The 16,154-nt window shown below is 36.9% G+C and overlaps 1 protein-coding gene across 1 annotated transcript in view; it reads right to left on the bottom strand.

The window, feature by feature from the left end:
* Nucleotides 1-16,154, bottom strand: part of HNRNPC (heterogeneous nuclear ribonucleoprotein C) — a 50,238-nt gene that overhangs the window by 19,842 nt on the left and 14,242 nt on the right. Inside the window, 3 exon segments of the mRNA XM_043983061.1 lie at nucleotides 725-772; nucleotides 1,439-1,514; nucleotides 2,696-2,969. Of these exon segments, the coding sequence (XP_043838996.1) occupies nucleotides 725-772; nucleotides 1,439-1,514; nucleotides 2,696-2,936 (365 nt within the window). The 5' untranslated portion in view covers nucleotides 2,937-2,969.

Raw genomic sequence — 16,154 nt, 5'->3', positions numbered from 1 at the left:
TTTAAGGAATAAAACTCCAAAGACTAAACAATCCAAAAAGTTTATAGACCAAGTTTCTAGAATCCTGGACTGATAATGCTACTTTTTTAAAATCAAAAAAAGGTGCTAATCATGAACTTGATCTGTAACTACTAGATTTCAAGCTGGGAAAGCAAACTTTGTTATGAAATATAAATAAGACACTTATTTGCAAGAATGATTATTTATAATCCATTAACTTTCACTTCTAAAGCAAAGAAGTTAATCTACTAATTGGGTAGTAACTTCTTGCACAAATAAACTATTGAAACAACTAGTTCTAGGACGTTGCCTGAGGCACAGAGAAGTTAGTGTTCCTTCTTCAAGTAAGGCGCTATTTCAGGTCAATGGTGCTTACCAAGCACACAATTAAGTGCCTTTTTTTATTGGGGGGGAGTGCTGAAGGAATAGGGTACTAATACATATTCTACTCTCACTTTTACCACTAGCTACGTAACTGGAGTAATAGCTTCCTTACCTTAACTTAGTTGGTATAATAAAGATAATTATTAACTTAATTTACAAGTGAACACAAAGAATTACTAGAAGAAAGCACTATGGAAATGATTAAGCTAACTGCTGTGGCTTGTTTCACACTTTACAACATACTTTAGGCAATGACTTTAAAATGTTTTGTTTTAGAATCTCAGAGGCAGATTAACCTAAAGATTTGATTCTTATTTCAGAAGGAGAATAAAACCCATACCTGTCATAATAATCTCGTTGAAAATCATAATCCAGATCAAAGGAAGAGCTGAAAAACAAATCCCAAAAAAGACTGTAAGTGTGGAACTGTTACCACAATTTCACAACAGCAGACTGGAAGATAAGGCCAAAAGACAGCAATGGCTCAACACACTCCCAAATCATTCACACAATCAATCCCTTAAACAAAAATTCCTTGCCTCCAAATGAGTTCCTCAGCACCCTGGGCTACAAAACATACCTTATCTAGATAGAGAAAAACTTAATAAAAATATTAATTTCAGTTATACACCACAAGTGTAGTGTTTCAGATAACAAATTGGGTCCAAAGAGTCATAATGAAATACTTTCACTAGTACTTATCCCCTTCTACATTAAAAATACTCCTTCCCAATTTCTAAAGTTATTTCCTGAAAACCTAAAATATTACCCTATTACTAACTTCCATTTATACCACATACACTAAAATACTAAAGGAAAAAGATTGAAGGAATCATAATTCTTGGGAGTAAAATAAGAAAGGAGGCTTAGAAAAACATTCTAAAATACATTCAAGCCAATCGGTACATAGAATAAGCATTAAACTTCATTTAGCCCTCCCACTTTCAGAAAACAGATAGAGAAGAAAATGCCCATGGATGGACGCAATGCATTTATAAATAATAAAGTTCCGGACCTGAGTAGAGGGGACGGAGAAGGGTGTTCTGGTACTGACCCGTACATCTCCGCTGCAGAACGCTTCACACCTGCTTTTCCTCGGTTCACTTTTGGCTCTGCGGCCAGATTAATATCTGCAAAGAACCATAAATCTGAATGACAACTCTATCAAGGGGATTAAAAAAAACATTATCTATGGATAGATATTATGGAAAGGATATTAATTGCTGAATTAGTTGCTGTCCATCTTCTGAGGCCAAGGCAAAGACTATAAGATCGACTTTAAATAACCTCCTTGATCTAAGTCCCTAAGTTATTATACTGAGGGAAGTAAACTCTAATGTTGATGGAAACTCTATACCTGTAAATCACAATGCTCAGTTGCTACTGTTTAAGACAGCCTACACTATATATCTCTATCACTTTGAATAATACCACTTTTCAACAATACCATCCATACTGGGTCTTAACAGCAGCATTTAGCCATCCATTCTTGGTAATTTAGTAATCTAAAAAATATAGAGCTCATCAACATCGTGTTATGATCAACTGTGGTAAACTTAGCTCTTCTCAGCAATACAATGATCCAAGACAATTCCAAAAAATTCATGATGAAAAATGCTCTTCACACCCGGAAAAAAAAAAAGGATGGTGTTTCAATGCAGATCATTGTGAAAGAAAAATCAGAACAAAAGGGAAAAACCACAAGAAAGAAAAAATGAAAGTGAAACTTTAGTTCTGATTCTTCTAATGTGGAAATGTTTAACATGATTCTACCTATATAACCTATATCAGATTCTCAGGGAGAAAAGGGAGAAAAATCTGGAACTCAAAATCTTACAAAAATGAATACTAAAAACTAGCTTTACTTGTAATTTTAATAAATAAAATACTATTAAGTGGGAGGAAAAATAGAGCCCATCACTGGGATTCATTCTCCAAACAAAAGAGCAGACAAAGGGTTCTATTTTGTGCAATTTTAAGCTTTCTGATAGTCTATATATTATGAAATTTGAGCAAACTGAACAAAATACAAGAAATATCCTGGCCCATTCTTTTCTTTACTGGGCTTACGATATACTATATACAAAGTAAAACTAATGAGATTACTTTGCTACTTGACATACTATACATTTTTTAAATTTCAGAGTAATCTTTTCCTTCCTCCCTCTATTGACCTACCCATAGATCTTGCAGGATTAGAAAAATTCATGATGTATTCCATACTATTATTACACATTATAGTTGTCACTGACTTGCACTAGTGAGAATGATTATAGGCATGAAAAAATTCCAAGATCAACTCCAAACTTACCTAGTACCTGGCCAGCAATCATTCTACCATCCTCTCCTGCCACAGCAGCACGGGCATTTCGTTCATTAACATACTGAACAAAGGCAAAACCCTTATGAACAGAGCAGCCCACGATCTTGCCATACTTTGAGAAGATGGCCTCAACATCAGTCTTCTTAACAACCAGAGTGTTGAGATTCCCAATGAAGACACGGGAGTTCATGGAACGGGGATCAGTCTTGTTGGTGACATTGCTGGCCATGGTGTTTGATGGCAAGGGTCAAACAGCCACAAGCTATCAAATCAGGAAGAAGAATAATTATTCAGATGAACAGTTTTAAAATAAAAAAACAAAACACTAAAATAATCTTTTCTATCCCAAAGGATTTGATATTTTTTACTCCTAACCCAGTATTCTGATAGCAATAAATAGATCAGGAACATTCATCAAATTTAGTACACAGGCCCTGATCATTCCAATATTGAAATCTCATCAGCAGTCTACCTACCACTATGCCCACCCCCCAAAAATGTTCTCTTCACATTTCCTTCTTGGCTCTTGGGCACTAGGTCTAACCAAGCTTCTTTCTCTATTTTAAAGTTCTCAAACTAGTCTCAGTTTCCCTAAGTTTAAGTAAATTAGCAACTTGTCTGTACTCCTTAAACTATCCATTTTTCTTTGTGCTTCCTTTGACCAACCAATGCTAACCTAACTCATTCTTTATAGTTTCAAATAGTTCTATCCTAGTATATATGCTGCTTTTTTAAATACAGAAACTCTCAGCACTACCTTAAGAAATCCCAACTTTCCCTCCAGGGATGAATACCCATAATACACCTGGAAAGCTATTCTAAAGGTAGCATTTGTTCATTTATTAATACCTATTTCTATTTATATACAATTAGCTGTATATCATACTATAGATACTTTATGTAATAATCAGCATGTCCACATCAAAGTCAATTCTTTGCAAACTTCATTGACTATTTTGTAACCTATCTAAAAATCACCTAGTACATACATGGGACAACTTGATAAATATTTGATGATGATGATGATAAACTAGCTAGCTGAACACTGCATAAATTAAAGGAAAATCAAAACTAAGAATATACTAATTCCTTTAAACTAAATTTCCTTTAAGAAGAGTCAAATTCATTCAGTTAATTAACCCACACTACTAATGTCCATAGATACATGTTAGCTGCTGCTTTTGTACAATTTTGGAAACTCAAGTCTATAAATATACTGGAGCCTGTACTGTGGGTAGATGAGGGAATTTTTATTTAGACTCCATTACATTTATGAATGTTCAAGCCCTTCCAATTTCTTAACTAAGCAACTTTAGATCCTTAATAATGAATCCAGCTCTATGCAGAGCAGTTTTACAAACAAGTTCTTAATTTAGATGTGCCAAAAAACCTCAAAAACCAGGAAAGTATCTGATTTCTATGATCCTTCAATATTTCTAATAGCTCAGTAATGTTTAAAAAAGATTTGATAAATAAAATAAACATACTCCTGTTCTCCATTACAAAAAAATAAAAATGAAGTGATAAAAAAGGTCAAATTGTTCAATAGATTCTCTACAAAACCCAAGAAAATTACTGCTATGTATACAATACACTCAATTTTGCAGGTTAAGGCTGCTCCAACAAATTTTAAGCAATTCTGATGCCATCATGATCCTAATAGCACTGTTTAAAATAGCCTCATAAGCTCTACCCCCTCCCCTCTAAACTTTCTTATTCAAACATTCTCCATTCTAATTTAGCTTTAATTCAATCTTGCATATTAATATAAATTTCATAAATATGTGCAAAAATAGAAGATCAACTACTTGGGTAAAATGGCAATTGCCACTGATACCCATACAAACTCATGAGGACTATCAGCTAAAATACAAAAAAGGAGAACCAGGGCATCTAGGTGGTGCAGTGGATCAAACATCGGCCCTGGATTCAGGAGGACCCGAGTTCAAATCTGGTTTCAGATACTTGACATACTTACTTATCTGTGTGACCCTAGGCAAGTTACTTAACCCTCACTGCCCCACCAAAACAAAACATCCTTTTTGATAACCACTAAGTCAAATATGATTGTCAAGAGTTCTCTATCAACCCCCAACCCAGCCCCCCATCCTGGGCCAACACAGAGGGGAACTTCAGGGACTTAATTCCAGAGTGCCTCAGTAGGGGAACTTCTCTGTAAAGAACCCTGGGTATTGAGCAAAAACCTTTATTATTAAGATTATTATTGCGAATGACCTATAATTGGAAGCTTCCTGCCTTTTTTGGTTGCTCCTCTAGAAAATACTGAAAAGAAGACTTACTGTTTGCTTTTTGCCTTTTTTGTAAAAGGGGAGGGAGAGACCCCTTCGAAGCAGTGATTGTGCTGGGAGAGTGCCTCTGACTTTGGGACATTTTAACCTGAAGAGAAATTTCCAGGCCCATTGGGGATTTTTCATTTTCAGCTTGGAAAAATGGAAGCATTTTTCCCGGGCACAGAAGTTGGTCAGCAGAAATGGGAGCACAGAAGCCATGGTGGATGGACCCAGGTTCCCCCTGCTGAGTTTTGCTTCCGTTTTGGAGAAGGGAGGGCCCAATGGCTTTTAGAGGGGATGGGGTCACTCCCTGCCCTGCTGGTGGTAGCAGTTCTTGAGTTCCTGCACTGGGGCCGGGGAATGAAAAAAAGTGGCTTCAATGGCAGCACTTGCAATCTGCTCCTAGACACCCCCCCACCAAGAAAGTCCACAGCTCCAGAGACAGCAGGGTGAGGCTCATGGCCTCCTGCCTCTAGGTTTCTGAGCATGGGGGTGAAAACCACAAAGGAAAAGAAAATGAGATATATAAAAATATAAAATCACTTGGTGATTAAAAATAAATGCTCCATAAATAAAACTCCTAAAGTCACTATGTTTAAAGGGTTTGGTTGTGTTTTTTTGTTTCCCGGAGAAATATTGTAAATATCTATTTTTTGTTGCTGATTTAGAGTCAATCTCCAATGTTGTGCTAAAAATTTTAATTAAATGTAAGCATTAAAGGGGATAACAAGAAAAAAGAGTCCTCTATCAAATACTTTATATATATAAGAGAAATAAGATCTAGTATCTACATTAAAAAAAAAAACACCCTGGGGACAGCATGGTGCAGTGGATAAAGCACCCGCCCTGGATTCAGGAGGACCTGAGTTCAAATCCAGCCTCAGACACTTGACACTTACTAGCTGTGTGACCCTGGGCAAGTCACTTAACCCTCACTGCCCTACAAAAACAAACAAAGAAACCAAAAAAAAAAAAAAACCCTCATGCAAGCCCAGGTAGATTTACTAGTCTGCTATCCAGGGTAGGGGAAGGAGGTTTCTTAAATAAAGCCACCAATAAGAACTCATAACTACTCTCCTACACAAAAAGAAATTGAAACGAGGCCATGGAAATGGAGTAAGGTCTTTTATCAGGAGATTACAAATATAGAACCAACAGGTTTTCTCACTTTCCTCCTCAAACAGCCCTTCAATTTTCTATGGTAAAATATAAGATGGCATTCCAAAAAGGTATCCTGGAAACATAATCCACTAAATCTTGTCAATGACATCATAAACTTGGACTGATTTTTAATATTGTTAACAAAAATTGAGGGCTAAGGAAATGGTTCACAAAAATGTCATCAAATTGAATGGGACACAAAGGTGTTCTAATGCAAGACCATTAAAAAGGTAAACTCCTTGAATGAAGGGATTATTTCATATTTATATTTTTATGCCCAAGAGCTAACAGTGCCTGGCACATAGAGTAGATGGTTCAATAAATGCTTGTAAGATGGAATACCTTAAAGAATAAAAACAGTAACTGAAAATTGACTCCCAAACTCGATCAACAATGAAGCAATTAATTTTAAAAAGACGTCTATTCACTGTCACCTAGCTGCCCCATGATGACATCTTTAGGGTTAAACTGAGGGGTGAGGGGAATGCACTGGGGGAGGGGGAAAGGCAGAGGTAGCATGGGGTGAAATCCTACATGAAAGAAACAGGAAAGGGCTTATGGAGTAGGGGAAGAGATGGGGGAGGAGCAGGGCAGTAAATGAATTATTCACTCATCAGAATAGGCTCAAAGACCTTAAACTCATCATAGTTGCTTCAAGGAGGGACTAACACACACAAACCCAACTGGGTGGAGTAATCTATTTAATCTGGGCAGTAAATGAGCCTAACACTCATCAGAATTGGCTCAAAGACCTCAATCTCATCAGAACTGGCTCAAGGAGGGAATAACATACACACTCAATTGCAGGAAAATAGGAGGGGAAGCAGATAAAGAGAGAGGGGCAAGACCCTAGAATTGCAATGGGAATCACTGGCCAAGATTAGGGCGGAAAATGGCTCTTTCTCAACTACTGCCTATAGTTCAGAGGAATTATCCATCTTCAAAGTGACATAAGAACAAATGGATGAATAATGAAAGACATACTACTGGCCAATGATGAAATATGACCAACAGCCTACATGTAACCCATATAGCAAGGAGTAAAAATTCACTTTACAGTAGTAATTATTTACAAATTCATCTTTTTTTTTTTTTTTGGTGAGGCAATTGGGCTTAAGTGACTTACCCAGGGTCACACAGCTAGTAACTTGGCAAGTGTCTGAGGTCAGATTTGAACTCAGGTCCTCCTGACTCCAGGGCCTGTGCTCTAGCCACTGCACCACCTATCTGCCCCACAAATTCATCTATTTTGACGCATGAGCAAATTTATAAATTTTGCTTTACATTATCCAGGAACACATTTATTGTGTAAAGTAAGCCCACAAAACATTCAATAGTTGAGAATAGTTGCCCTCAAATTGCTACTTTTTCTCCTTCACTGTCAGGAAAAGTGACATCTGTGTGTATCTCCCAACGTAATTTGACTTTTTTTTTATTTGAGGGGCAGCTGGGGTTGAGTGACTTGCCCAGGGTCACATAGCTAATAAGTGTTGTGTCCAAGGCTGGATTTGAACTTGGGTACTCCTGAATCCAGGGCCAGTGCTCTATCCCCTGCACCACCTAGCTGCCCCTAATTTGACATTTCTAATCAGGTTATAGATGAGAAAACAATACTAACCCTTTAAGATGTAACATACTTGAGACAAGTGAATGAAATTTAACAGATTTTTGTGATATATTAGAACACCTCAAGAGACTTTCTGTTCCTTCTGGTTATCAGCTATTTAACTGGGGTTGCTAGATTAAAGGAATTTATACGTATTTTTTGCATGTTGTCTTCCCCATTAAATTGTGTAAGCTCCTTAGAGCAATGATTTTTTTCCTTTTTATCTTCAGTGCATAGCAAAGTAGCTCTCATTTACTAATGTGCTTAATAAATGCTGGATAATTGCCCTCCTTAGAGACTATTTGTTCTCCATGTCAATCCAGTCATTTCTTCCCTATTTGTTCCCACTTGCCATTTGTGACTTTCTAGATCTTAACTCCCTTCCTGGCCACCAGTACCCTCCATGGGTAGTCTCCATTAAAATGGAGAATGTTCCTTGTGGGCAGGGGCTGTGTAGTTTGTTATTTGTATTCCCAGAGCACAGTAAACATTTAATAATTCTTTTTCACTTCTTCACTCACTAGAATTACAGTTTCTTTCAGGCCTAACAGAAGAATAGAAAGAATGCAATGTGTTTTCCACAGTTAAATTTTTTAAAAGTTGTTACCACCAAAAACAGTTCTCATCTTGCAATCTGTAAACATGGTTCATGAGCTTGGTTGGGAATATGGTTCAATTTTCACAAGGGTCTATTTCAGGATTTATCCGAGTTATTTCTGTGTGTCTGATTTATATAGCTGATTTATAAACAAGCCTACAATTTGTAACACAGAAGCATATTCATGATTAGCTGCCATAACTGTTGTCATTATCTCCCTCCTGATTTCAAAATAATAAAGCCAGATTTTTTTAATTTTAAAGCAATACCACACCCCTTTTATGATTATTAGCATAGGCAGAGCTATTCACATCTTGTATAGATATTAATAGAACCACTTATACCATACACCTAGTTCTTGTGAATACAAACAGTAGTAAAAAGCTAATCAGAAGAATATAGCAGACAACAAAAAAATATGCAGAATTTTTAAAAATACATGCTAAAACTTAGTGATAAAAAATAAAGAAAAATGAATCAGAATATACCATATGCTGACTAGAAACTGATAAACTGATAAAAATGTATGAATAAAGAAACCAGATAACACACAAAATGAGCCTAAGAGGTACTATATTTTTAAGTCAATATAAATTCTTATTAAAACTGCTAGGTTTGGAACCTATGGAACCATGTATGATTTCATTTGAATGAACATACCCTAGTACAAGAACATAAACTTATAAACATCTATTTTCAAAAATAAAACAAAATAGAGGCTGTATTATCAAAATTGGACCTAAATAGAAGACTGGTTTATAAGTTCTTCTAGAGGGGCAAATAAAGGAATTATTAAAGTTGGTTTTAGAATAATCATTTCTTTTAACACTTGAATGAACATCTTAAAAGAAGGTATCAAACAAGAGGGAAAGGTAAAGATTGTTACAAAATTCTATATAAAGAAAATATCAATTACTGAACCATATGCCAATTTCATTTCTACAAAAAGGTTTATTTACAACAGAATCAAAGGAATCCTTGGTGAAAACATGCAAAGAGATTTTTTTCCCCACAAACTTTTTGAAACTATTTTTCATTACCAACTTGTTTTGAAAACCTATTTCCAAATATATCTTTCCTCTAACCTATGAGCCATCTCTTGTAACAAAACTTTTTTTTTTTAATTCAGGAAAACTAACACACATCTCTAAGATATGCAATAGTCTCCCACTTTTGCAAAATGATGAAGATATAACATAGGCAAACTTTAGTGAAGTGATTAATGCACTACTTGGAGTGAGAAGACCTGGGTTCAAATGCAATCTCACAATGAGTCATATGACTGTAGCAAAGGCACAAAAAAGGTTATTAACTGCAAGAATTGTAAAAAACATCATGGAGATAGCATATGAATAAGATTGTAAATAAAAGTATGGTATTTCAACAGGTAATTAACAAGCATTTATTAAGCACCTGCTACATACAAAGTAGAGGCAGTTAGATAGCTTAGTGAATGGAGCCTGGAATCAGAAAGACTTGAGTTCAAATCCAACCTAGGACACTAAGTCTGTGACCAGGGGCAAGTCAACCTCTACTTTAATCCACTGGAGAAACAAATGGCAAACCACTCCAGTATCTTTTCCAAGAAAATCCCAGGAACAATATGGTTCATAGGGTCACAAAACTGAACAATGTACAAGGTACCACATTAAACATGGGAAATACACCCTTCCCCTGCCCCCCAAAGGAGCCAAAAAAAACCACCAAACAAAACAAAAAGTTTCAACTCTCAAAGACCTCACAGTCTAATGAAGACATGAAAATATTTCAATAGTACAAACAAGACATATACAAGTTGAAGATTATAAACAAAGGGAAGGCACTAGCATTAATGTCAACTGGGAAAGGCTTCTTATAGAAGGTGGGACTTTAACTGAGACTCAAAAGAGTAAGTCAGCCAGTGAAAATGTCCAGAAATGTAGTGTGTTGAGAAAAGACAGGAGGCCAGTGTCACTGGACTTAAGAGTGTGACGGAAGGGAGGACATGGGGGTGTATGAATACTGTAAAGGTAGGAGACCACGGAGGGTTTTAAAAGTCAAAGAGGATTTCATATTTGATCCTAGAAGTGAAAGGGAATCACTGGAGTTTACTGAACAGGGCGGTAATGTGATCAGATCTGCACTTTAGGAAGATATCAACTTTAACAGATAAATGGAGATATGTACTGGAGTAGTAAATGCTTAATGCAGGGAGACAAACCAGAAGGCTATTTCAATAGTCCAGGAATTAATTTATGAGGGCCTGCACCAGAGTGGTAATAGTGTAGAGGACAGAAAGGGTGGGGCAGGATATGTCTGAGGTATAATGAAGGTAACAAATGAGGAATTGAAGATGACACCTAGGTTGTAAGCTTAGGTGACTGAGAGGACAGAAGCACCTTTGACAGTAATAGAGAAGTAAAAAGTAGGAATGAATTCGGTTTTGGACATGTTGAGTTTAAGATGTTTATGAGACATTCAGTCTGAGATGCCTAATAAACAGAGATAGAAGAGTAGAGGTCAGGAGCAAAGATCTAAGATCTAAGAATCTACATAGAGAGGAAATAGGAGAAAGGAGGGTCCAGAACAGAGCTCTGTGAGATACCTCCAGTTAATGTGTGTGACCTAAAGATTAAGAAGAAATGGTATTTAAAGTAGTATCAAGGGGCAACTAGGTGGCACAGTGGATAGAGCACCGGCCCTGGAGTCAGGAGTACCTGAGTTCAAATCTGGATTCAGACACTTAACACTTACTAGCTATGTGACCCTGGGCAAGTCACTTAACCCCAATTGCCTCACTAAAAAAATAAATAAAGAAATGAATGAATGAATAAAGAAAGAAAGTAGTATCAATATTTATGTTGTTGTCTTCCAGTATGAAAACAGAAGTTAGAGAAAGAATGTGAGCCAGGAACTGAACTTTATAAAGAAGAGTAGTGTCCTGGAGATGAGTAGACAATAGCAACTAGAATCTTGATTGAATGTTCAATAAGCATTGAGTGAACCTCCAAGAAGAAATATTACTAAGTGATGATGGTAGAGGGAGTATGTAATGAAGAACCTAAGGTATTCCAGCTTCCAGCATGTCACAGTTCAATGTCCAGGACTAGAAAAGATCGACAGTGAAGCTGTGTCAAAAAGTCATGACAGGTCTCAATGGATGAGAGATGGAAAGAGAAAGGAAAATACCTAATACAAAAGCTAGTTTATTACATATACTTCAGGCATTCCAGAAAGCAGTGAGTGATAGAGTGGGTAGCTATAGAATGACACTGGTGGGGCTTAAATGAGGGGATGGAAATAAGAGGGATTGGTAGAGGACTAAGAACCAGTTTTGAATAAAGGCAGCTAGAGGTTCAAAATTACTGAGATAGGTAGAAAGTGATGGTGGGAATATCAAGTAAAGAGAGAATTCCAGAAATGGTGAATAGTATGAGCAAAGATGAAGGCAGAAAATTTCAGTGGCAAGAAAACAAAGTGGTTCTAACCAGCGAATTCATCTTTTAATAGGGTTTTAAGAAAATATCACTTTATCATTTAGTGATTCTGAGTATTGACTATCAAAAGGTTGAATAGCACAATAGAAAGGTTCTGGAGTATCAAAAGATTCAAATCCCACTGGTCTCTTATTTTGTGACCTGGGGCAAATCATTTCTAGTGGCCTTAGGTGTCCTCATTTGTGTATAATGAAGCAACTGGATGTCTGTATAGCTTTTGAGGTCTCTTCCAGCTCTATATCTATGAAGTTCTGAAAAATCTCACTATTTTAAGTAACATAACCTTAATTATCAGATGCAAACACAAGTCCATGCCACTCAAAGGAACGAGTCCCATAAAACTTTCTCAGCCTTCTCTAGTTTCTCAGTCACAAGGTCCTTATTTAACTATGGAAATAGTTTGAGATTGAAACAAACCTCAAGAGGGTTAGCATAAAACATTTACTGTTAGGTTACAGTCCTATAAATTTAATGAGGTATGAGGAGAAATAATGCCTTAAAATTTTTCATGTGACAGTTTCACACATTCCTGGTACTGGATCCAGGGATATGTTAGTGTCAACAAGTTCACTGCTCTTAAAAGGTGATTAAAAATGTTGACAACAAAGGAAAAAGTGATTTTATTTTTTTTTTAAATGTAAACATTTGGGCAACTAGATGGCGCAGTGGATAGAGCACCGGCCCTGGAGTCAGGAGTACCTGAGTTCAAATCCTGCCTCAGACATTTAACATTTACTAGCTGTTTGACCCTGGGCAAGTCACTTAACCCCAACTGCCTCACTTTAAAAAAAAAACAAGAAAAAAAAAAAACTTAAACCTTCAGTCTACTGAAACATTTAAGTGGTTGTGCAGATTAAAATTTTAATCTTTCTTACTGTATTTAATTTCATTTAAAATATTATCTAGGGGGTGGCTAGGTGGCGCAGTGGATAAAGCACCAGCCCTGGATTCAGGAGTACCTGAGTTCAAATTCGGCCTCAGACACTTGACACTAGTTGTGTGACCCTGGGCAAGTCACTTAACCCCCACTGCCCCGCAAAATCAAACCAAACCAAAACAAACCAAACAAAAGAACTCTATGAGAAAATATTATCTCTATATGGGGGCAGCTCGGTGGCACAGTGCATAGAGCACCGGCCCTGGAGTCAGGAGGACCTGAGTTCAAATCCAGCCTCAGACACTTAACACTTACCAGCTGTGTGACCCTAGGCAAGTCACTTAACCTCAATTGCCTCACTAAAAAAAATAAAATAAAATATTATCTATCAAGGTTAGTTAGTATAAAACTTTTTTTTCAACTCCATGGCAGAAATGTATGGTAAGCCATACACAGAAGTGTGTAAAGTGCCTATGTGCCAGGAGGATACAAATACAGAACTATCTTTGCCTTTGAGGAGCTTGCTACTTAGGGAATCTGAAAAGATTTGCTAGTATTAGCAGATCATAACATCAGGATTTTAGAGTAGAAAGAAAGTGGTTATCTAGGACAACCTCTTCATATTTTACAGGTAAGGTAACTGATGTAAAGTATAATTTTGAAGATGATACAGATGACAAATGATTAGAACCAATTTAAATTTAGCTCTTATCCCATTTTACCACACTGAGAAAACAAATTTCCAAGAACAAACTTCCTATCTTTCTAACCTAAAGGATGGGGGGGCAAGGGAGGGACTCACAAATACCCAAACTTAAAATCTGGGTCATAAGGGATCAATTTGAAACTACCTTGGGACATCTACAAATTATTATTTGGTGCATTTGGGTTTTTTAATTATTTTATTTTTTTGTTTTGGTTTGTGGGGCAGTGAGGGTTAAGTTACGCAGAGGGTCACACAGCCAGTAAGTGTCAAGTGTCTGAGGCCACATTTGAACTCAGGTCCTCCTGAATCCAGGGTCAGTGCTTTATCTACTGCACCACCTAGCTGCCCCCTAGGACATCTATAAATTATTAACCTAAACTATCTGGATAGTCAATAAAACTTCCCTCCCCAACTAATTCCACGAGACAAGAAGAAAGTATTCAAGAAGAAATAGAAGGCATCAGGATACATAAATGAGAATGAGACTGTTCATTCTTCCCTGAGAAATATTTTCTGAGGCAATTATGGCAATGAGTCTTCAGATTGAAGAAACTAAGCAAGCAAGAAAAGACCTTTTGAGGATGCCAGTTAAAGTGAAAGATCAAACTTTCTGTTAAAAACTAGGGGGTGAGCTCGGTGGCACAGTGGATAAAGCACCAGTCCTGGAGACCTGAGTTCAAATTCAGCCTCAGATACTTGACACTAGCTGTGTGACCTGGGCAAGTCACTTAGCCCTCATTGCCCCGCAAAAAAAAAAATAGTAATAGTAATAACCAGAAATAAAATAGGTGCCCAGCTATGAGTATATGAATGTTATGCATTAAAGGAAGAAATTACAAACATGAAGAATTTATATAAACAGGGGAAGACCTTTATGAAATGATGCAAAGTAAAAAGAACCCTATGAAAACATGTCTAACAATATAAACAAAAAAATAAAAAACACACGTTGAACTCTGAGCTATTACAATAACCATCTTTGGACCCTGACAAAAGAAAATGAAAAATATCTTTCTCCTCTCTTCAGAGAGACAGGCGACAATCAGGGCAATATATATACATACTATCAATCAACAATCATTTATTAAGTTCCTATTTCTTATGATGTTCCAGGTACTATGCTGAGCATGGGAGATACAAAACAAGGCAAAATAATCCTGCTCTCTAGGAAGCTCAAAGTTTAATGGAGGAAACAATGTGTTACCAACTAGGTACAAACAAGACTTAGGCAGATTAAACTGGAGATGATCAAGAGGGAAAGCACTCATATTAGGATGGCATTAGCAGTAGTGTCAACTGGGAAAGGTTTATTATAGAACATAGGTAGGGGGGGAGCTAGGTGGCACAGTGGATAGAGCACTGACCCTGGAGTCAGGAGTACCTGAGTTCAAATTCAGCCTCAGACACTTAACACTTACTAGCTGTGTGACCCTGGGCAAGTCACAAGTGATGATCAATATTCCAAACACTTATCTTTATCAGACTTCAAAGAATTACTTTAAAACAGAAGTATTACTTTGTAAAGATGGACATTTTTGGATATCACTAAATACCATAAACTGAAAAGCCTCAAGATAAAATTTAGATAAATGCAGAAACACCAGATCTGTTAAGAGAATTTATGTTGTGGCAATAGATGTTGAATGTTTATTGAATAATCACATGTTCAATACATGGCAATTTTTTTGAGAACGGATGAAAACAAGAACCTGCCTAGACCCTAGCTTCTTAAACTATGGGTTGTGACCCCATATGGGGTTGGAGAACTTAAAGTGGGGGTAAGTGAAGCCTTGGTTCTGAACACACAACATGCTCACTTTGCACTGCACATGCTGTCAAGGAGTCAAGTAAAAATTTCTCAGATGAAAAGGGGTTGCAAGTGGAAAAAAATTTAAGGGGCAGCTAAGTGGCGCAGTGGATAGAGCACAGGCTGTGGAGTCAGGAGGACCTACCTCAGTTCAAATCTGGCCTCACTCACTTGACACTTACTAGCTGTGTGACCCTGGGCAAGTCACTTAACCTCAACTGTCCCCCTCCCCCCACACACACAAATTAAGAAGCCCAGGTCTAGACCACGTTTCTAATGAAAACATGACAGTAATACACTCTCCCCACCTTCTATAATTCCTAAACCACCTTTCTCTACTTTAGATTCCCACAAGCTATCATTTCTCATTTGTCTTATTCCAGGAAAATGAACAGAAAGCACACAAAGTAACATGATTCCTACCAGCTTTTTCAAATTTTTATATTAAAATACTTGTAAAACAAATGACTTTCCTTAGACAGTAACTTTGGTAGCTCATCTTGGACTTCCAATACCTTTATCTCTATCACTTAAACAAAGTCTTCCACACTTATTTCTGTTTAGCTGCAATTTCCACATACTATCCAATGAAAAAGTTATGAAGATATCTATTTTTATATGATACATACACACACACACACACACACACACACACACACACACACACATGCCTGGAGAATGCAAATGCTAAAAGATTAAGCCAAGCTGGAAAAATCATAGCAACAAAAACATCTTCTATCCAAACCAGAGTAGTTAAGTACAGAGTAAGCACCAAAAAGTTACTAGGTAATAAAACATGAGTCACAATAAAGTAAAAATGCAAAATAAGCCTCAATCATGGCTGTCCCGTTCTTCAGTAAGAGAAGAGGACAGCAGTGCTCTAACTGTCTACAAGTATTAATGTAGCTATTGTATTCTATGTATG

The sequence above is a fragment of the Dromiciops gliroides genome, chromosome 2 (assembly GCF_019393635.1).
Source record: "Dromiciops gliroides isolate mDroGli1 chromosome 2, mDroGli1.pri, whole genome shotgun sequence".
Classification (NCBI taxonomy): Eukaryota; Metazoa; Chordata; class Mammalia; order Microbiotheria; family Microbiotheriidae; genus Dromiciops; species Dromiciops gliroides.
The sequence above is the reverse complement of the archived record's forward strand: the minus strand, read 5'-3'. Positions and strand labels throughout refer to the sequence as shown.